Source organism: Strix uralensis, chromosome 5 (assembly GCF_047716275.1).
Source record: "Strix uralensis isolate ZFMK-TIS-50842 chromosome 5, bStrUra1, whole genome shotgun sequence".
In the NCBI taxonomy this organism is placed as follows: Eukaryota; Metazoa; Chordata; class Aves; order Strigiformes; family Strigidae; genus Strix; species Strix uralensis.
In genome coordinates, this window is record NC_133976.1 from 81,595,226 (window position 1) to 81,617,785 (window position 22,560).

General features: G+C 41.5%; 2 protein-coding genes across 2 annotated transcripts in view; both read right to left on the reverse strand.

Annotated features, from left to right (window-relative positions):
- Window positions 1–16,020, reverse strand: part of TULP3 (TUB like protein 3) — a 33,077-nt gene extending 17,057 nt beyond the window's left edge. The window contains exons 1-2 of the mRNA XM_074871951.1: window positions 15,927–16,020; window positions 2,164–2,215 (exon numbers count right to left, since the gene is read on the reverse strand). Coding sequence (XP_074728052.1) covers window positions 2,164–2,215; window positions 15,927–15,967 — 93 coding nt within the window. The 5' untranslated portion in view covers window positions 15,968–16,020. The remainder of the gene's footprint in view (window positions 1–2,163; window positions 2,216–15,926) is intronic.
- A 235-nt stretch (window positions 16,021–16,255) lies between these two features.
- Window positions 16,256–19,454, reverse strand: RHNO1 (RAD9-HUS1-RAD1 interacting nuclear orphan 1). The gene is made up of 2 exons (XM_074871952.1): window positions 19,287–19,454; window positions 16,256–17,063 (listed from the first exon to the last, which is right to left on the reverse strand). The coding sequence occupies exons 1-2, from the start codon at window positions 19,452–19,454 to the stop codon at window positions 16,428–16,430; spliced, it is 804 nt and encodes a 267-aa protein (XP_074728053.1). The 3' UTR covers window positions 16,256–16,427.
- Window positions 19,455–22,560: the final 3,106 nt, after the last annotated feature.

Consider the following 22,560-nt stretch of genomic DNA (forward strand, 5'->3'; position numbering starts at 1 on the left):
ATACCATACTATTATTATTTGGCACAGTCCTACCTCAGTAGGCCATATGGGATGGATCCTACCTCTGAAACATCCTTTCCACTCTTCCAGCTCCCCCTTAGTTCATGCTGAGGCAGCAGTGACAATGCTAGTGATGACGACATTAATGAAACTTCATGTCAAGAGTAAGTACCATACCAGGTGCCTTCAGAAATACATCTTCTGTGCTCCCCACCCCCAGGGAGATGGCAGCATTGCACCCGGAGCTGCAGGAACACCTTGTACTGCTGGGGAAGTGAGCACTGCAAGCAGCCACATGCTCTCCTCAAGGAAAAGGCACTAGTCTAGATAAAAGCAGCCTGTCAGGCAGAGCTGGCCCACAGATGGAACTTGATGTCATGCATTATTAGAAATAAGGTTGTACTGCAATTACTGGGTTTCCAAACCCGTCATGAAGATGGATGGCAGGCATATGTCTTTGCTGTGGCAAATGCTTATTCCAGATTCTCTGTATGGCCAAAGGTTCTAAATGTGATCCTGCGGGATTAAAACATTTTGCATTTTTATCCCAATTCCTATAAATGTTTAGGACAAATTAATCAAGTGGGTCATTGGCTACAACCAGCAATGAGCCCATCATGTCTGATAGTGATCTCGTATTGATCTCTATTTCTTCAGAATGCATGGTACTATTCATATAAAAGTTAAAAGCAGACTTTAAAAGTTAACATCCAAACCTAAACATACAATCCTAAAGTAGAGACTGTTAGCATTTCTCAACAAATCTCATTTGCAAGGAGGGATGGTAGTGTTAAAATACATTTTTGTGAAATTTTCTAGCTTTTGCAATCATCTGCAAAACCAATCTCAAACAAATCCAAGAAAGCCTCAAAGAAAATTGCAAGAGGGCATAAATTCTTTAAACTCACTTCTTCATGATTCAACTGACAGCTCCTCCAAGGGAATTCCACCCAGCCCAGCAGCTTTGTTTTGGTGGAACAGCAATGCATCCCCATGACAAGGTCTGAAACTAGGCATACGCTGACCACAGTGCCTAGCACTAGGAGCCAGGGATTACCACCAGCTTATGACCCAAGGCAACAGTCCTAGAACAGACACTGAGGTACAACACCAAGCCGTCAGACCATCCTTAGTTTGAAACTTCTTACTGAGTGGCATTTGGCACTAAATGTTCTTTTACTGATTATTTGAACTAATGCTTGCCTTTTTTTTTTTTTTAAACAAGTGTTACTGGATAGCCTACAGGTAAAAGGATCATCCTAGCTTCCACAAATATGACCAAAGATAAATTTTACTCCTTGACTCTGAAGCATTTTAGATAAGCACCTATAGACACACAGATAAAGTTGGTGATAAATCCACTGTCAGAAGCTAAGCAAACTCAGACTAGAAATAATATACAAGTTCTGGTAAAGAGGGTTATTATCCACTGCAGCAGTTCCCTGAAGACTGTTATGTCTGGATTTAGAGATCCTCATCTGAGAAAGAGCTTTTCTAAAAGACATACTTGAATTTGAACACAGATTAATTTAATGCAAGACAGTGATTTGTGGTCCATGTGAAGCAGCCAGCTAGAGAATCATAATAATCTCACATCTTCTAATCTATTCATAAGCATTTAAAATTTCACAGAGGAAGAATATTAAGGATGGTTACTTTATTATTTTGAAGAATATGGTGATGTAAGCATCCAACAACACTTTAAAAACTGAGACCTAATATTTGACAAATGCTTGGCTGTAAATGTTTTCTTTGTAGGAAACACAAAAAGCCAAAAAATGCCGGAAATCTTTCTCAACAGCAGTGTTAAGGAGATCTTTCTATAGCTCAGGGAAACTTTTTCTTTTCCTTTGATGCTTAAAATGGGTAATTCCCTGCCGTCTTCCTCTCTTTTGATTCATTCCTGCACTGTGGTGACTCAGTCCCAATGAAATAAGTATGAAAAATAAATGTATCAAAGAAATCAAGCCTACAAGCCATAGCAAGGTTGACAAACTAACAAAAGCCATGAAAATCTTTAAAGAAAAATGTTAGCAATGAGTTCTTGTTTGTATTCTTTAGACCAATCATTTTTAACATTTCACCCCTGTTTCTCAAGTCTCTAGATGGCTAATGTTTGTTTGCCTATACTTATTTTTATCAGCTTCAAGCACTAGCATTTACCTGATTCTCTAGTTTCAGCTGTCGTAGCTTCATGCTTTCATCCTTAAAGATGCTGGGAAAGAGAAAGAAACAAATTAATTATTGCTAGTTAATAGTTTGCATTGTAAGAGCACAGGATATTCACAGACCACAACTTCACTGTCAAGACTTTAAAACAACTGTAAGACATAACTTCTATCCCACAAGAAGACCAAGTTACATAGCATTAAAAAATAAAGCATACTTCATATTCCATCATAAATAGGACCAAACTGTAATTTAATTACCTTAAATAAACTGTTCTGAAAACATTTTGTAAGCAAAAAAGGCTTCATTACTGACGGATGGATTATGAGCCACTGTTGAGGTGGGCTATGAGACAATTTATATTTGAAGGCTTAATACAGTTCAAACCAATTCAGCAAAGTCCCTGCTCTTTCACAAAATACCCAGTTCCAAATTAACTCAGAATTTTAGGTTTTGTCTTGGAGTCAAACCCACACCATTTTTTCCTCCTGTCAGGCTTCCCAGAACTACTGTCAATACCTGAGAGAATCTGTATTTGCAACACCTGATATTACTTCCTGGAGATGAAAAAATAATTATTTCACTCTAAGTTTTTCATAGATAACTTTCATAAGAACTCTAGCTTTTCATTCCCAGTTGTGTTCTATATAGACTTCCCTTTTCCTTTTGTATGATAATGAATTATTACATAAAGTGTGATTTAGAGCAGTTAACCCTACAAAGGGGAAAGGTTAACTGACAAACGAGCATATATTCTGCCTACCACAGTTGTGCACTTTCCTTCCACACAGCTTTGACAAAGACCTCTCTAGAAGTGAGAAAGCATCAGGAAGAATAATACAGGAAACAGATAAACATTATATATTTTACTGATGGCAAGCAGAAAAGCAGGGCTAGCCAAAATTTCAATTTAAACAGGAAATTCTCTGTCTGGTCTAGGTATGCAGAGATGTCTAATGATGTGAAGTCACAAGCTAGCAGACAGTGATGAACATAACCCTAACCAGGAAAACCGGAGAGATGAAGAGACACAGGTGGGGTGGGGTTTCTGCAAAACACATGCCATGGAAATAGGATCACAGCACATGGAGCTAATGAGGAGAAAGGGCCCAGAGTCCCCTTAACCCCTAGTGAATCTACATGTGACTCCACTTCCAGGGCAAGCAGACAACAGATCAGAGGTCTTTACAGACAGACTACTCTAGCCAACACAGGCCCTCTTCTGGAAGGCTGAAACGCACAGAAAAAAAGTTTTGTATATGCACATCTTATAGAACAGTTTATATACTCTAAAATTGATGCTTACTGCCCAACTAATGGTATTTTAAAGCAAGTTATCACTACCACGGTTGTTCACTTTATAGTTTTCCTTATTTCTATAATGTTTTTCTAATGCATTTCAAGTATCATCACATAACAGGCCTAAGACCTTGACAAGACCTTGCTTCTAAAAACTGATGTTACTCCTCACATGGACCAGTAATACATAGCACCGTGGAGTCAAAGGCAATGCAGGGCCTGGAAAAATTAATGTCTGTCTTGAAAAGGGATGGAGAGCTACTCCGTGTCCCCACAGCAACAGTTACAGTAATACAGTCATCTCCTCTTGAAAACATCCACAATTTAAGAAAGAAACACGCAAAGACATATCTACTGAGTGCAGCAAGATATACATTAGTTGCCACATGAAACTTCAACATAAAGTCAAAACGTGCCATGCTTTTATTTAAAGCATAGGCAATGGAATAGACCATCTTTGGCAAAGCCCAAAAAGTGCTTGAAAGTTCCAGTAAAAATATTAATGACAAAAAAAAAAAAGGGCGTGTGTGTGTTATGAGAAATATCCCTTTTCATACACCTACTGACTTAATAGATGACATTTGTTAACTGCAGTCAAGAATTTGTTATGAAGCAATCTATGTAGCTCTGATCAATATCAGATTTATGGACAGATTGCTATATAATTAAAAAGAACTACAAAGGTGTCCTGTGTAGACACAAGCTACTGTCTGTGATTTTGTTGCTTTTCCTAACAGAAATTGCATTCCTGGCAATTTGAGTCCCTTCTTCAGAAAATAAAAAGAAACAAAAACATGACTAATTTTGAAAGTAATTTCCAGGTTTTCCTTTTTACCTGGAAGATGGCAAAATGCTGAAGTATTAGGACTTGCATACACACCTTGCAGAAATCCTCGATAAAAATTATTTACTTTGTACTTTTAGATTATTTTCTACCCACACTGGAATAAAGTTAGGTAGCATCAAAGACAGGTCTGAAGACTGTTGGAACAGGACGGTAACACAGACTACACAATGCCTCACCTCTAACAACTTAACTGAGACTCAAACATGGTTGAAATACATGGATTCTAACAGGTCACACAGCTTGATAAAGCAAAAAAAGAGTGTTCTCTTTAACAATTTACTGTTAAACACAGACCAAAATCACGTTGTAGTGCCACAAAATGAAAGCAGCCATCAATCCTTCCATTATAAAGTGCAAGGATTCACACAAGGAGCAAATTAAAAGAATTAAAGCCATGAGCACTGTGGCACTGTAAGTAGTAACTAAAAGAAAAAAAACCCTACACTAGGTATTAACTCCTCCTGCAACCTTCCTTCCAGCACTTGGTCATCGTGAAAGTGTAACATAATAACCAGACAAAAAAAGAGCTTCCCAGGCATAGACACACTTCAAGCTTTTTTCTACCCACCACAGCGGGGTTGGTGTTATTACAGACCTTAGAGGAAAAGGCTGTGCCAGAGTCACTCCCACAGCTCACCACTAAGGAATGCAAGGAGTGTGCTAATACAGCTGCAGGCTTCAAACACGAATCCTCCTTCAGATAGACTGGCTACACAGACCAGTATATCCAAGTGCTCTTCAGACATGCCCACGCAAAACCACTATACTCTTTGCTATGCTTTTCTATTTGAAGGGTTTATGTGCAATAAGTGGAATTAAATATCCAGCAGGAACAGGAAAAATAAGCAGCATTTCCATAGCCACAACAACACAGATCAAAACAGAAAATAAAAACCAACCCACAACCACCAAACCAGTCACCCATTTACTGAAAAGAACTGAAAATATTCAAGTAGCCTGTCATGATCTTCCTCTTCCCAGTCGCTGCAGTAGAGCAGATGTATAAAGCAAGATCCTGCCCACCAACTCCTCTGCTAATTTTAACCAGAATCCACCAGCTCTCCTACTAAAGCTGTGTGACGGGTAATGGACACATGTCACAAAGGAAAAATGACCCAGAATGTAACATAGACATGAAAACTAATGATTATCCAGGATGCAGAACAAAAATGAGAGTGGGAAAACAACTATTTATCAAAAACACTCAATTGAGATGATACAACAGCATATCGGAATGGGGGAGAAGACAGTGACACATAAAGGGGTTTACAGATCCATCTCCAGATTCAACATAGACCAATATGAAGTAAAATGTTTTATTTTTAACAGATACCACCTCAATTTCCTGCTGAAATCAGAATTAGCCTTGTTTTCATATCATAAGCAGAAATTACAGTATTGCAATAGGAATATGAATGACAAATTTATTATAGATGTGTTTATTTGGTCTTTCCTAACCATTTTCAGAATATCAAACTAACCACAGCGAAGAGATAACTCACAAGTTATTTAACAGATGCTCATAGATGGAATTAAGGCTTCATTTTTATGCAGTTTATTTTCATTTCAGTAAAAATGGCACACTACATCTGTGACAGTTCTTTCAGAATGGACTTATTATTTTTCAAGAACACACTGAGATTTTGGAATTACAAACTATGTCATAAAGCATAGATACGATAGGCAGAGTTAACACTCTTGCTTTCATTGCAACTTCTCTGTGTTCCTGAACATATTATACTTAAAAAAAATGAAATAGTTATGTTCTAAGCACTTGGCAATAATTACCATTGAATTTGCCAAATATAAACCCACAGTATAATATAACTCTGAGAATAATGAAAAACCCTGATATTGAAGCAGAACAACATAGAAAATAGGGCAAAAAAGCAGTGACCCAGTCTGAAAATGGTCTTTCCATTCTCTCCAAGGTCCACACAAGAGAAAGGATTCTGAAGAACTGAAGAGGGTTCAGCAGAAAGCTGAACAATTTGACCAAGCACTGGAAAATGTTCCTCTTGGCAAGATTTGAATGCATCCTGCAGTTTACTCAAGAGAAAACTAATCAATACACTCCACTCTATTCCATGGATTTGAGGCCACAAATGGCTATTGATGAAAGAAGACAACAAAATCCAGACAGACATAACTGAAGATAAACAAATTCAGAAGGCAAATAGAATTTTTATTTAAAACTGTGACTAACCATTGGGATATGTCACAGAGCTGTGGATTTTCAACAGAAAATGACAGGTTTTAATCAAGGTTGAATACTATTATACTAAAAACTGCTGTCATGGAGTAAGGCTTTGGTCTACCTCAGATTTCAGGTGCAGTTATCCCAGATGGGAGAGCTAAGCAATCTTCTTTGAAGTTATACCAATGGACCAGTTAAGTCCCCTTTATATACTGTCTGTTGAAGCTGTAAAGAGGCAAATAGAAGGTTGCCTTTATTATGGACTAGTTTTTGCAAAGAATTGACTGGTTGCAGCTGTGAGTGAGAAGCAACAAGCAAAGGGAGCAAGAAAAGCCACAGAAAGAGCAGCCCAGAGAGAGAAAATGTTCTACATGATCCTGAATTCACTGAAAAGATAAATTTGAAATATGTTGAACAAAGGAAAAAAACCTCATGATAGTTCTTCCTGCACTCAACAAAATAGTTAAATTCCTCATATGTCCACTAAAGGAATACTCTACTTAGGTTTTCCTCCTAAAGAAGCAAGGCAGCAAGGTCTCGCAGATTGAAAAGTTTCCCAGATAGCTAAAGCATTTCTGCAATTTAAGTAGTTTGATAAAGAGTAAGGTTCTCTTGCAGAGGTTCTTTTAAGCAGAAGGTCAGACTAGCTAACAGAAACAGACCCCACCCTACCCTTAAAAGAAAATCTGACTCAAGAGAAGGAACGATAGCTTGTTTTGCTTTTTAACTGTTCTAAGCTTCTTTAGAGCATATATTAGCACTGTATATACACTGAATTCTTGGTGAGAGAAATTCAGGAAATATCACCTGTTTGTGCACAGCTCTAGGGAAGGTACTAAAAATTCAGATACTCTTTAGTTTGGCAGAGAGATTCAGGGAAAATGTGCAGCAGAAGCTTTTACCTTATTTTAAAGTGGACTAGGTTTTGAGTTTACTGCACCCTGTTACAAACAAGCTTGGTATTTTATTTCAGTCTGACACATAAATCCTTCTTTTAACAAACACAATCTTTCAGTATTGATGGGAATATGAACCTATACATTAACAATCAAGATCCTTAAATTTGTAGCTGTTTCCATTGCTCTGCTTCCTTTAAAGGAACTCCAAGGCACAATAAACTAACACCAGTTTCATCTACAAGTGTCCCAAATACCTTATGTTCCATTTCTCACTCTACAGAGGGCTGCTTCCATCAGGAGTCTAACAAAGCTCACGTAACTCCTTTTTCCTTCGCAGGACAGTTTATTAATGTGGTAGCAGCAGTTATGCCTCTGAGCAATACTCCCAGAACTTAAGAATCAGGGAATGAGAAGAACGTGGCTTGTGGCACATATCTTTGTCCACTAGATTTTATTTTTAGCTGTAGGAGCGCAAGTAAAAGCAACTTCTGTAAGAAATGTGGAGTCAGCTGGTATGCAAGGGTTTTCACTCTTAACTCTCCAAAGAACTTTCCTGGGAATTGTTCTCCTCATCTGAACTACAGCTATGAAGGAAAACAGAAGCTGTAGAAAAGAGATCATTTGAAGAAGATATATTCCAGACAAAATTGCAATACCATCTCTGGAAACTGGTTGAAGAGCAAAATTTATCTGTAATGCACCTTCCAATCCACAAAAGGGAGGAGTCCCAGCTGCTTTCCTTACAACCGACGCAACTGTAATTGTTCATTTCTGGGAAAATGTGTAACATCACATCCATAGGAGTGAGGATTATCACATTTTTCTGCCTTCCCCAAGGCAGAAGAGTGAGATTTTTTTTTTGGCAAACACAGGATATTCTTTCCTTCGTAATTAACTGCCAGTAAGTCTTCCAAGGTAACCTGGATCTGCTGCGAATCAGCCATAAAGTGCCACACCCATTTCTAACTGACACAGCTCAGGCTGCGTCAACATTTCAGTTATATTTTCAAGCAGTTGGTATTTCAACAAGGGCAAGTTTTAGCCTCTGTCTGGCTTTCTTACAAAAATGAACTTCTCCAGTGAAATCAGTTTTACCTTTGATTCTGCACCCAAAAGAAACACGCACAGATTTCTAATGCCAATAGCGTACTGTTTTGAGACAGGTTTCACAAGATTTGTGTGGCAAGTTTTTCACCTACAGGACATATTATGGGAACAATGACATGGCAACAGTGAACACTTCATTCTGGAAGTAATTCTGAATGAGTGAAGGTATTACTGTGAATAAAGATTGTCTTGGATATGCTTTAACACACAAATTATGTCCCACATGATACAGACTGAATAAGACTTAAAATATTTGAAAAGAAGTGTAAAATGAACTAAGAACACTAAAGTCAACTGCCAGACCAGGGTGGGGTGTGGGACCAGCAAGACAAGCATCTAGATCTGTATGTCCTACTCCACTTTAAAACACACCTGAATCCTCTAGGCACTGCATGTTCCTGCCAATAACTTGTGGCAACTATCTGAACGATTTACAACTTACTAAAGAAGATCCTAAAGAAACACAAATGCAAGTTAGTCCTGTAAAACTTCTGCTTCTACCTACCTCTGAGTTTAAAAATGGAACTTCACTGTGGAATTATTAGGTACTTTTCTTCAAAGTCACATGGACTAGAGGCATGTCAAGACTAGAGGCAGCCTGAAAAGGCTGGCGCTATGAAGAATGTATCTATATATTCTTCATATATAAATATATGGATATGTTTTGCCTTTGTTGTGGCAAAACAGCTGCTCCAACAACTCAGAGCAATAGGAATACTATGCTGAAGAAAGTAATTCAAGATAAAACAATCCAATACACCTGTGCTACAGAAAAATATTGGTATAAAGTAATTATTTTTGTTAGCTAAAACCAAGAAAGTGATTTTAATCCAAATCTATCCTTGCAGCACCATGTTCTCCATACTTGCATAATGCAATAATGCCATTAAACGTCTAATGCCCTAATAGTTCAGTGCAGTGTACCTGAAAGTAACAGGCTGTTCAGGTTAAAACAGCTCGGCAAGAGCTGAGCTCATTTGGCCTAAAGGAGATCCTTTGAAAATGCATCCGTTTTGTGGTGACTGTTCACATGCCAAATGTAACTAGGTAAATAATGATGCAGTCTAGTACTGACTGACTGCAGCTAAATTAATGCAGAAAAGACACAAACTTTTCTTTTCTTTACAGTGCTCGTTCCAGTGATTTTTTAAGGTAAAATGAAACAGTGTAAGCAAGGTGAAAGGACCACTCAGAAGAATCACCCCTATCTTCTGTTTCAAAATGGTATCCGTGGAAGCACAAAACCTTAGTATAAAATTATCACCTTGCAAATGCAACGGGATATGCTCCACACTATTACATACCTACACAAACACACCTTGAAATAGGAAGAACTAACTGCGTCAGAAGATTGTCAGCAAACTAAACAGGAACCTGCTAGTAAAGTAACAGAACATGCAGAACTGAAGGGTGATTGGGAGAAAAGTTGAATTATGGCAAAACAAAGAATAAAGCATATGCTGTCTGATGAGATTCCTTTTTCAGAAATGGATTGATGTTGTCTTGGTGGACAACAAGTTGACCATGAGCCAGCAATGCATCCTCAAGGCAGAGATGGCTGGCAGCATCCTGGGCTGAGGTCAAGGGGGGTAACCCTACCTCTCTGCTCAGCACTGGTGAAGTCACACAAGAAGTGCTGCGTCCAGTTGTGGGCTCCTCAGTACAAAAAAGATATGGACATACTGGAACAACTCCATCAAAGGGCCATAAAGATGATTAAGGGACTGGAGTATTTCGCATGAGTTGAGGCTGAGAGAACTGGGATGGTTCAGCCTGGAGAAGAGAAGGCTCAGGGGGATCTTATACAGGTGTATAAATACCTGATGGGAGGGCATAAAGGAGATGAAGCCAGTAATGCCTACTGACAGGGCAAGAGGCAATGGACACAAACTAAAACACATGAAATTCTATCCAGACACAAGAAAAAAAACTTTTACGGAGACAGTGGTCAATCACTGGGAGAGGTTGTCCAGAGAGGTTGTGGAGTCTCCACAAAACCTGACTGGACATCATCCTGGGCAACCTGCTCCAACTGACTCTGCTTGAGCAGTGGGGTTCAACCAGATGATCTCAAGAAGCCCCTTCCAACCTCCATGATTCTGTGATTCTGTCTGTTTGGGTTCTGGAGATCATAAGATAAATGGAGATCGTTTAAAGCCCAAGTCTGAGAGAAACTAGATGACAATAAATAATACACAGCCTGTTACAAGAAAATGCAACAGGAACACAAGCATCGTGAAAAGGTTAAATTCTGAGCTCAGAACTATTTTTACTACTGTATTCCTTAGTGCTTCATACACCATTCAAAAACTGATTTACCAAGCACCAAAGATCAGCTCCCCCTACTTGGAACAAGGGACCAGAGCAATGAAAATAAAGCAGCACCCTCTGGACAGAAGCTAATAGATCATCTGTCTGGACTACAAAGAAGAGTGCAAACAAAAGCCTGTGTCATTCCCTACTATACTATACTGGAAGAACATAAAGTAGATTCTTGTTTTCCTTAGCCAGAAAAGTCTCAAATAATTTGTTACAGGATAGCTAAAGTGAAAGGAGTATTCTTTTCCTGGAAGGAAGGCCAAGAGAAGCCAGAAATCCACACAGGCTATTAACCATTAAAGCCATCATGGATGCTGGGAAGTTGACACAGAAGAAGACAACCATAAGAATAAAAATATGCTCATAAACTTATCTTTAAGTGTGTAGCCAAAAAAGGGGTTCTAAACTGGGTTTTTCTTACAATGTTTGAATGAAAAAGGAGACAAGGAATCTTCTGCCACGTACGTTCCTTCAAGAGTTCACACCTGGTGACTCCTTGAGTAAGGACTTTTCAGCTCTTATCCACCAATATAACTACAGAATGTTATGCTTCCAAAATAATGTTTATTCAGGTGAATTTAATGCATCTTAGGTTTCTGCTAAGGAAAAGAAAGAGACATTTATTCCATAAGCAGCACACCAGCTTTCTATTTAATGTCCTCTCAACTACACACTCCAAACCCCCAGGGTCATTTCATTTATAGAAATTGCTCTACCCAAGGAAAGAGCAAAGCAAGATCCATGGGGCTTAGAATTCTGACTCCTATGATCTTCTGTTTGTAAATTATTAAACCTTGCCTGTCACTTTTGTTGATGTCATACCCCGTTACAACATGAAACCAGTGAAATGTGGAGCAGTTGCTATTCTCTCCTAGCAACAAAGCAGTTAAATAGCACACACTATGCTTAAGCCAGACCAGGTAACAAAACTCAACGTTCCCCGAAAATAAGTGTATCACACTTCATGCCACAAACTGCACTTGTTTTGTAGCTTTTCAAACTAAAAATTGGGGAAGGAATAAATGAAATTTTCTGAACTGACACTCTAGAACTGATTGTGAACTTTTAGTCCCAGTCCAGTTTTTTTTATTTTTAGAAGATTGAAAGGGGATGCCATTAAAGAGATAGAAACAGCAAAATTTCATTTTCATCCCAAACTAGGTGACTCAGCAAGATACTGCTGTTAGACTCAGATTCTTGTTCTTTTTTTTTTTTTCCCCTCAGATTTCACATAAGAATGCTAAATGGGAGAGGAGGGCAGAAGTGACCACAGACTTCTATAACAATAACACAAGCAGTTAGAGTTCTAACATCCCACAGAATATATGCTTTAAACAACACTAGGAGTAAGGGTAAATGTCTTGCAGTAGACTAAGACAACAGCTCTAAGCATATGAGCAAATCCACTTAGAAGAGAATTCATCGCATGACCCAATTACAACACAATCATAAGTTTTATTTTGGAGATCACCCAACTGTGCCTCAGTGACAAAACAAGTCTGGAGCTATCCCAGTGCAAGCCTGGGTGCAGAAAGTTTTCACACATACAAAGTCATGATTATGTTGAAATCAGGGCATTAGTCCCTCCTACAGATGCCACGCCAACAGTGGTTTAAAAAAAAAAGAGGAAAAAAAAAAAGCAGAAGAGAAAAATAATGGTTGTCTTCATAAAGAAGTGTGATCAATACCTGAAATTCTAAATTGTAAGAGATGGGAGAAGAAGAGACATTTCAAACGAGGTTCAACTTTAAGACAACTCTTTCATTGTTCTAACAATTGCAGTTACCAAGTGCATTTCAAGCTGTATTTGGAAATTTTAGTGACAGGTGTTACAGCGTTGCTACTTTTTCTCTCTTGGCACTGCTGTCTACATGACAGGAAGCGAGGAGATTCCTCCTTCATTCTCGCTGACAGCAACAGCATCATATTGCAGTCGCAAAGGGTTTTATTTTCTTTTGAAACTGCACTCCTAGGAGTACATGTCAACCACATTTATAAAATATTTACAGATTTATCCCATTTTGGACAGATTTCTTGGTTATAATGTTTAGACTTGAAAGGAATGAAGCAAACAAGATAGAAAACCAATTCTCTTATCTAAGGATAAGATTGGCAGAATTATAAATCCTGGAATTTACAAAACACTGCTTGTTCATTTCAAGGTCACCCGTGGCCAAATAAAAATACCCAAGGACTAACAGAGATGCTGATAGGCTTTTAAAAGGAAATTTAAACTTCTCTGTCTTCTCTGGACTATAAGTAGAGCTAAAATGATTAGAAAAGTGTGTCTTTTTTCCCCAAAATTATAATTAAGGTGCATCTATACAAAACAGTCAAGCTCAGCAGCCACCAAGATTCCTAACAATCTCAACCACACTGAGGTTTTTCAAATATCGAGAGGGCTCTTGGCTGGACAACAATATATGAAATGACTTTTGAACATTTTTCAGTCTGTGGGCTCATAATCTTCTGAAAATTGAGCTTATTGTCAATCAGACCTTTTTCTTCATTAACCTTTGAAGACCCCGAGGAAGTATCCCAGAGTTCCTGAGTTCACAAACTGAAAACCACTAACTCATACATGTCTAGTCACCCAAGAAGCATCCAAATTATGGGATAGACCACTGTAGTTGACACCCAGTTTTGTAGTCTTTGCAGACTCAGTCAAGATTTTTGCACCTTGAAAATTCTGTTCTTTATACACGACATTTGCAAGTCAGAAGCTGAAGCACATTTGGACGGCAGCATGTGGGAAGCTTTAAGTATTCCTGTATATTGTATAATTAGTGCGCAACAAGGTGAAGTTCCTCAGTCTCCAAGATTCTAAAATACATACCACTGTATGAACCAAATTCCCTTCTCAATATTTTAAAAGCTTACAGTGATTTGGAATAATTTTTATCTGACTGTTTCTACTGCATTCAACATTATTAATTTCATGCTAAGTCTCAAAATGGACTTTCCCAAATGAAGAGAGAAGGTATAGCACTTACTGAAAGTATGAAATAGCACTATCAACTTTATCATTTTCAAAAGCATTAAGACAGTTGTGCCATGTCTACCTGAAAGTCAATCAAACTTCAAAACAAACTGGAGCACTTTCAGTCGCAGCCACCTCAAATGGAAGATAGGTTAACACAGTGCCATAGTTTCAAGGGACAACCCTTTTCAGAGATGGCCTAAAGCCAAGATCTCAGATGTCTATTCATCATCAAGTATCCCAGCACATTTATAAAAATATAGACATTTCTTTTTGACTTGTTTCCTTCACCTCTGTCCATGAGAAATAAAATACTTTTTATATCTTAATGTGTATTTTACATATTGCTCAATAGTGAAAGTATTCAACCTCAGGAAAAGAAAAAATAAAAAGCAAAAAAAAAAGCTGCCAACTGGTTCTCAGGTACAGCGTTTTTAAACTTTACAAGCAGTATCTTCATTGCTATGAACTGCCAGTTATCATGTATCACGTTTACTTCTATACAAACCACTGTTTGGACAACTGACAATTACTTTACCAAATAAGAGTTCTAATGACTAAACTAGTGATTTATGGATAATTTTACTATTCTCTTCTCAGTAAAAGAAGATCCTTCTTAAGAATACCATCTTTTGCCTTCCTGCAATTTATTATAATGCTGCTGAACATTCTAAGTTCAGAGTCAGACCCCTAAAAATAATAGGCCTGTAGTAGCTATTTAAAAACTACGTACTTTTCTTTAGGTTCATGTATTCTAGTTTTTTTACTTTAACATGGAGACTAAGAAAGTGAAGGAAATGGATTGTTTGTTTAATAAACTGGGGGTGGGAGGGAAGCAGCTATCCCATGAACTGTCATTATTGTTAGGCTATTTCTGTGAGGCACCCATAAAAGTATGCAAAACAAGTTTCTTCACAGAAAGAAATTATACTAGTACAATTGTTATCAGAAAAGGAGCATAATTTCCTGTAGCTTCAACTCTGTGAAACTTAAACAATCTAATATCTATGCAAGGAAGTTTATGTGCATCTGGTCCTCAGTTTTTCAAACATTGTTTCCAGAATTGGTACACGAACCTCAGCCGTTAAAGTCTGGGTAAAGAAGTCATCTTCTAATTTTTCATGGCATATTTGGTGGACTCAAGAGATTATGGGACCCCTTCTAACTCTATGGCCTCTTTTCACCCTCAACTAAAATTACCAAGCGTATGTCATAAACAAATACTGGTTTTCTTCTCCGCTGTGCTCATTATAATCCAGCTGCTAGAAGTTTAGGTTTCTCTCTTTACTTGCTTCTCCTTACCCCATCCGAACATCAGAGGCACAAAAGGTATTTTTTTCCTGTGTTTTTACAATCACACTAATTCTGTCAGAACTCATTTTCGCTGCCTGTCTGCATCCTCACATTTAATTTCAAATAATTTCTGTTTTGAGCTATTCAGGTGCCACGGGAATCATCTCTTTCCAAAAATCTCTTCTCCCAAGTTCACGGTTGTTTTTCTGTATTACATCAGTTAAGTTCCTTTCAGTTATTCCTCTCTTTTTCTTGCAACGGCGTACAGAGTATGTTACCAACATGCACCAAGACTTTCATTAGGAACTGAAAGGCTGAAAAACACTTCAAAAAATGCTTCACAGCAACACCTGGAAACAACCAGCGTGGACCAAGACCCCACAAAACCAGTTTAATCTACAAGTATTTAGATGACGCATGATGTCATGTTGAAGAGTTAAGCACACAAAATGCAGCCGGGTTTTACACAGCTGTTGGGCGCCTGCTGGAAGTGGTTACCAGGGCAGAGGAGCCACAACTCCCGGCCGAGCGGCGCGACGTTACCACGCGGGTCGGGGGCTCGCACGGCGGGTCGCCCGCGGTTCTGCCCGCCCAGCCCCCGCTCAACCCAGCCCCGGGCGCTGCGCAGCCCAGGGCGCCGTTTCTGAGGCGAGGGGGAGGCGAGGGGAGGCGGGGGGGGGGGGGAGGCAGCCCCGGCCCAGGTCGGCTTGCCCCCGGAGGCGCCGCCTACCCGAAACCGCGCCCGCCCGTCAGAAGGCGGAACCGGACTGGGGAAGCCGCACCGGGCCGCCCACCGCCCCGCCGGGCCTTTCTCACCTGTCGCCGGCGGGGCCGCTCCGGCCCCTGGCGGTCTCCATCTCTGGTCCCGCCGTTGCTATGGGGCCCCGGTCGCCACGCCCGGCCCCGCCGCTACCCCTGGCAACGGAACTCGGCACTGAGGCGCGACGCCATTGGTGGAGGGCGCAGCACCCGGCCCGCCCATTGGCCAGCACCGCCCCTCAGCGGGGCGGGGCGAGACACGCGCATGCGCAGGACGCGCTGCCCTGCCCGCCCCGCCCCGCGCCTCCGCCGGGCTGGGAGCCACAGTCCCGCCGAGGAACCGCGCAGGTCAGAAAGCGCCTGTCAGAGCCCCCCAGTCCCCCAGACACACCCGCATCCCCCAGAAAACACCCCCCGTGTCTCTGCGGCGTTCCTCGGGAGGCTCAGCCGGCCGCAGCGCAGGGCTTGGCTTGAATCCTCTCCCCTCCTCATCCTTGGAAGCGACATGGTCGCTCTGGACGTGTCTTTGAACGTAACAAAACTACTGCTGCCGCCAAGTCAGACGTTGGCCTGTCTCCTTGAGAGCTCGGGGTTCGCCTTCACCAGTATGTCGGCAGCACTCAGCTTCCCCCTCTCCTGCAGGTATTTCATGAGATGAGGCCGCTGCCTCCAAGTAACCTTTACTCCGTACTCATGCTCAGGAGTATCTGTAACCAGTACTGCAGCTGCCTCCCCGCTCCCACAGGGATCTGTCCCCGATGCCAGCTCTGTTTCTGGATGCCAGGCACTGCTGCTGCATCTCCAGTTCCTTACAGAAGGCACCTGTGGAGTGTCTGGAGTAAAGACTTCTGGCTCCACAGGCTGAGGAGCAGGTGCCGAAGGTATTTCTCTACAGCCCCCCAGGCTCTTCACCTGGATGTCAGCTGTCGCTGCTGTCCCTTTCTTGGGCTGGCTGTGAGAGCGCTGTGTGTTCTTCCTGGAGCGACTCGGATGATCCGAGGGGTGGACTGCATATCCTTCTGGATTCTCAAAAGTCAAAGAAGGAAGTTTGCGGACTGTAGCTCTTCGACAAGCTCCTCCTGCATGGAGCAAACTGTGGTCGGCATCCTGATTATGGGGTTTCTGAGGACCATAATGCTTCTTCTGGCATGTTTTCAACACCACTGAGTTAGTTGTTTCAAATTGTGGGCACACCTGAATGGAAAGATGTAATAATAAGAAAAAAACCAACAATTTTCTCCAGACAAAGGAATGTCAACCTGATTCTACTCCCCCATCTATCCCATCTTTTTTCAGTGTGTTCATTAAGTAGGTAATCTGGTCTGCAGCAAATAAATCAGTCACTAACTAAGCTACTAAGCAGGAGATGCCTCTGAACTTCAACATCATGTTCTGCCATTCTTCTCTGAAAAGTGATTGGGGTGTAAGTGAGCTGTATTCTCTGACAACTTCAAAAGAATTCAAGATCTGGGTTTTAAAGAAAAGTCTAACTGGTGTCTACTCCTGTAACCCCTGCAGATTTAAAAGAGTTCAGAGCTGGATCCTGTTTATTTCTGTGTCTTAGTATAACTCTGAATACATTCAGTGAACTACATTCTCAGTCTCCCTGTACAAGTAGAGGTTGAACTGAGAGCAATACAAAATTATTTAAAGGATGCCCACTTAGCTCCGTCACCTTAGATTATATTAATACGGCTTTCACACTGTTCCTCCTGAACATCTTTACTTCAAAACATAGTTAATATCTGTATTCTGGAGTAACAGATCACCCAAAAGCCACTTCTAAAATTGGCTTTCTATAGAAGAGGGTCAAGGCTCAACAACCTATATTTCTTTGAAAGATTCTGGACTCTTACTCAAAACCTGGAAATCCTTCTATTACAGTATTCTTTAATCTTCCTGAGTATCAACAAAGAGTCAGGTTCCATTTCTTGCAATTTGCTTTTCCCTAGAGCACACCAAACTGGGTTCTAGCTACGATAACTGCAGATCCCTTTCAGCATTCCATAGTCCCTCAAAAAATTTAAGTGCAATTTAATTAAGGACAGTGATTGTCTGCCGTACAACTGAACTGTTTGAATGCAAAGCCTTCATGTCGGAAAAGGGAGAAATGATTCCCTGATAATTGTATCCTGGCACATACTTAAAAGATCATAGGTGAACCACTGACTTTGAGGCTATGACTTCCTGGCTTCAGAGAACATGTAGGGCAGGCTTTACCAATGCAGGCACCTAGCAGTCAAGAAGGTATGAAAAACTTAGATAACATCATGAAGAGAGGAGCAGAAAATCAGTTGCCACTGAAACAAGTTGACAGAAACTCTGCAGAGGATGCTTCAGGAAGTTACAAACCTACCAGGATTTTCAAATGGAAAAATATCTAACCATTTTGGTGCTGATAGCTTCGAATTTTAGAATCATTGTATGTTTGGAATCAAAGAGCCGAGTACCAGTGTGTGTATTTCCACCTCTTCCAAACAAAAGGAACGCTTATTCTCAGCAGTTGTTTTACTTAGTGTTTCAGAAACCATAGAGCTAACTGCCTCAAGCACATTAAAAAAAAATGAAGAGGAAAAAATTGAACATGTTCTACTTCAAGGTTAAGGCATCATAAAAGTAACTGCAGGTCACCAGGAACAAAGGAATGTTTCACGCAGGTTTGAAACCACGCTTCCTGAGCCTGCTTTGTGAAGAACAGAGTGTCAAGCAGCAAAAATGCTTCAACAGAGCTCCCCTAGGTGATGTCTAATGTTGTATGGGAACAGTCTGCCTCTGCAGCGCCTGTTTGCTTAAAAAAAAAAAAAAATCTTTACATTACATTATATAAGGATTATCTTGGGACACTGAACAGTCCCTGGAATATTTTTTCAGACCAGAAAAGGAGTCCATCAGAAGAGCGATATGGAAAGAAACTATTCAAAATGCACAGAATGGAAAAGAGGGCAGGTTAGAACAAATAATCCTGAAGTGAAAGCCCATGTTCTCTAAATTCAGCAGTGCCAGATTTAAACAAAACACCTAGTACTTTTAACATGTTACACTTGGAGTTCAGCAGTTGTTTCAAGCAGCAACCCAATTAAAAAATTCCCTCTAATGTTTATTACATGCAGGCTTTTCAGTTGCCATAGAAAACAGCGTTTTCCTGATCAGAATTAGTTTTTCAGAAGGAAAATAGTCATATTAATCAGTACACACTGCACACAGTTTTATGACTTCAAATAAGCAAGACCTCAATGGTTGTAGTTAGAATGGGAAGCAATTCAGAAGTAGTTACTTATGCTTTAGGCAGTCACAATGAATCCAGGTCTGTGCTACTAACTTTCAGAATCCAGAACAGAGAGCTTTCTCTCGAGACATGCGTGAGAAACCTGAAAACCATTGCTGTGGGACGCAGGGGGAAGGATAATCTCTACCAACCCAGGCAGCAGAGGTGTTCTGGTCTACAGGTTTTGCAGGAGCACGTCTTGGATTCTCCGCCGAATGTAGTGGAGTTTCGTAGCATTGGACGGGTCCCTCTCGCGGCCTTTCAAGGAATATCAGCTCTGCCTTCCTGGCCTTGTGGGTACATTTCTTCTTCGGAGGCATCAAAAGATATGGTAAAACCACTGAAAAACCTCATGATGCTTGCTAGAGCCAATTGGACAAAGAGGAAAGCACCCCAGGGAGATGCCAAAGTGCTCTTAAACCTGTAGAAGACAAATAAATGGACTTGAAGACAAACTTGTTTGGAAACCTCAAATCTAGCATTTAGCAGAAGTAAAACATTTATGCAACAGTACAGCTTACACATCTCTATACGGACTTTTTCCTACCAGCAGGTTTTGAACCTTCTGTTGAATTTCAGGTAGATTTAGAAATGCAGAGCAGAATAGATAAACTCTCCGAAGCTGATAGCGAAATACATTGGAGGAGACAGAGACACAAACAAAACAAATGTCCCAGCTACAGGAGTTCTGAACTGACCTTTGGGCAAGACTCAACATTATTAGAAAAAATAGTTTCTTATGAAAATGCATTTTTTAAATACATAAGACAGGCAAACTCACATAGATATTTATCTTCATAAAAATATTTTAGAAGTAATTTGAAAGACACCCATTTATGATAAGGCCTGACTAAAATACTGAAATACAGAACAAACTATATTTAAATAGGCTTGGTCACTAAAACTTTAAGGAAATTCAAACCACTGGGAGAAGAAAAAAAATGGTATGGGAGTAGCTGACCTACTGAAGCAGCTATGTCAAGTCAGCTATCAGAAAAACAATTTAACATTAGCTCAATACCTAGTCGAGTCAAAGAATGGTTTAGGAATTCAAAGTCTGAAAAACTTGGGTTTTTTAATTTAATCCATAAAACTGGTATGTGACGCCAAGATAACCAGAGTCTTTCAGTTTCTAGTTGCTAATTACTTATATTTTTTAATTTCAGAATTTTAAAGTTTTTCAAAGCAAAACATACTTGGCATTTCCCTCCTGTATTCTACATCTCTTACATAAAGTGGCTAAGTGAATAGTAAATTAAGCGAAATGATGTTGAATTTAATTTCCCGTTCAAACACGGATTAGGACAGATCAGGACTCTTAAAGAGCACATTTTCCGAGAAATGCCTTCCCTTACCAAACGCACAAGACGGCAGCAGCCTGGCTGGTTACTGAGCGAGCCCCGCCAGCCCCCCGAGCCGGACACAACCCTAACACCCGCTCAACAGTGGCACTCCACGGCTCCTCACGGGGGACCGGTGACCGGGCAGAGCTCTCGGCCCGAGGCGAGGCAGCTGAGGGAAGCTCTGGGGGCTGCCCCCGCCGGGATGCGAGCGGCTCTCCCGGGACAGAGCCCACAGGCCGCGGTCGAGCCCCGCCGGTGGGAGGGGCTGCCGGCACATCCGTATCCCCCGCCGCCGCAGCCGATTGGTCCGATCCGCCCCGCCCCGCCCCCGCCCCATCTCATTGGCCCAGGCCGGCACGTGACGCCAACGCGTCGCCGGGCGCCAAATTCAAACCGGGAAACGCTCTCTGCCGCGAGTGGCGGCGGAGCCCGGAAGCGCTGGTGGTGTCGCCTCCCGCCGTACCCCTTGCCCGGCCGGGGAGGTGGTGAGTCGCGACTCGCGCCCGGCACCCGCCGCAGCCTCCCGGTGCCTCCCCGTTGGAGGCAGGGGCTGGCGTCCTCCGGAGAGCTGCGCTAGGAGCGGAGGGCGGCTGGGGGAGGGAAGTGTCTAGGCCCGGGCCGGGCCGGGGCGGAGGGGCTCTGGGGGAGCAGCCGGGCTAGCAGCGAGCGCGGTGGGGCTGGGGTCAGAGCGGGTGAGGAAGGAGAGAGGAGCCTTTCTGTGCCGCCCCCCTTGGCACCCCTGAGGCCGTGCGTGCACGGAGTTGCCCCGAGGCCTGTACCGGTGGCAGCACTTCGAGGCCCTCTTGGGAAGTGGCCGGCTCCTGCAGGGATCGCAGCCTCTGGGGGGCTGGCTAAAGGCTTCTCTTTCATCGCTGTGTCACGGGGATCTCTCTTTAAGGGAGCGGAGCAGATCGCGAAGGGCCATGTGTGCACCTGGGTGCTGCAGTCCCGGTGTAATGCTGAACGCTTCTGCCGGTGGCCTCGCCGCTGGACAGCCCCTGGTCGCAGGGCCGCCTGCTCCTCGCACGTAGGGCCTCGACTCAGTTCTCTATCTGCTGGACTCCTTCCGGTTTGTATCGATGTAGGTGATACCTGCAGAGAATCTTCTTGTTTACTAGCTGGCCTAGTCAAATCTACCAATGCAAAAGGCCTCTTTTTATTTGTTTCTGTTCCTCCTGCCATCCCTAATGATAAACAATAAGTACAATTTGTGTATTCTTGCCCTGCTATAGTTTGCTGCAAGAGACAGCCTTCCCCCTAATTCTTGTACGGCATGATATCTTATAAGTGGTGGTTTCAGAAGGGACACACTGCATCTTACCCTGAAAGTGGTATCTCTGATTTTTCTCCTTTGCTTTCTGCTTTATAGTCTAAATCGTTGTCCAAAAGTTTGACATTTAAATTTCATGCTGCCTAATGATGAATTTATCTGGTTCTTGACAAAGCTACAGAAGGAATGACTAAAGCATTTACTTTACATTTAGTTTAAAGCACCTAAATGCTGCATTTATTGTGTGCCTTTCTAGTGTTTGGGACAATCTCTGCTTCCCAAATCTGAAACCATCTGTTAATTTCCCTTTTCTCCCAGGTCGTGAGATCTGCTGGTTACAGCAATAGGATACAAGAATTAGGACTGATACTTCTATGCTCTAGCTTCTCTCCTCTCCCTCCAGCTTGCTGTCTGATTCTGGTGAAGTCACTTAAGTCCTAGTTTCCCTTTCTGTAAAGCACATATGCATACTTCCCTCATTATTATGTACTCTGTGGCTCCCAACTTGTGATGCAAATTATCTACTCTGGAAATATCTCTCTTGTCCTGCTTACACAAGGTGGGGATAAAGGAGCTACAGTACTATTTTCCAATGGCCTTGTCAACCCTATTAAATGCTTTCATTTTTTTACTTTTCCTTCCTTGTTTCTAGTGTTGTAGCAATTCCTGAGAATGTGTCCTCTGTGGGAGGCCTGTGGTGATTTGCTGCACCTTTCCAAGCTGTTCCTGCCCTCTGCACTCTTATGCTGTATCTTTTGTTTTGCAGGATTTATTCTTGTCCCTTTCAATGGAGAGTGACTGTATAGATCAATA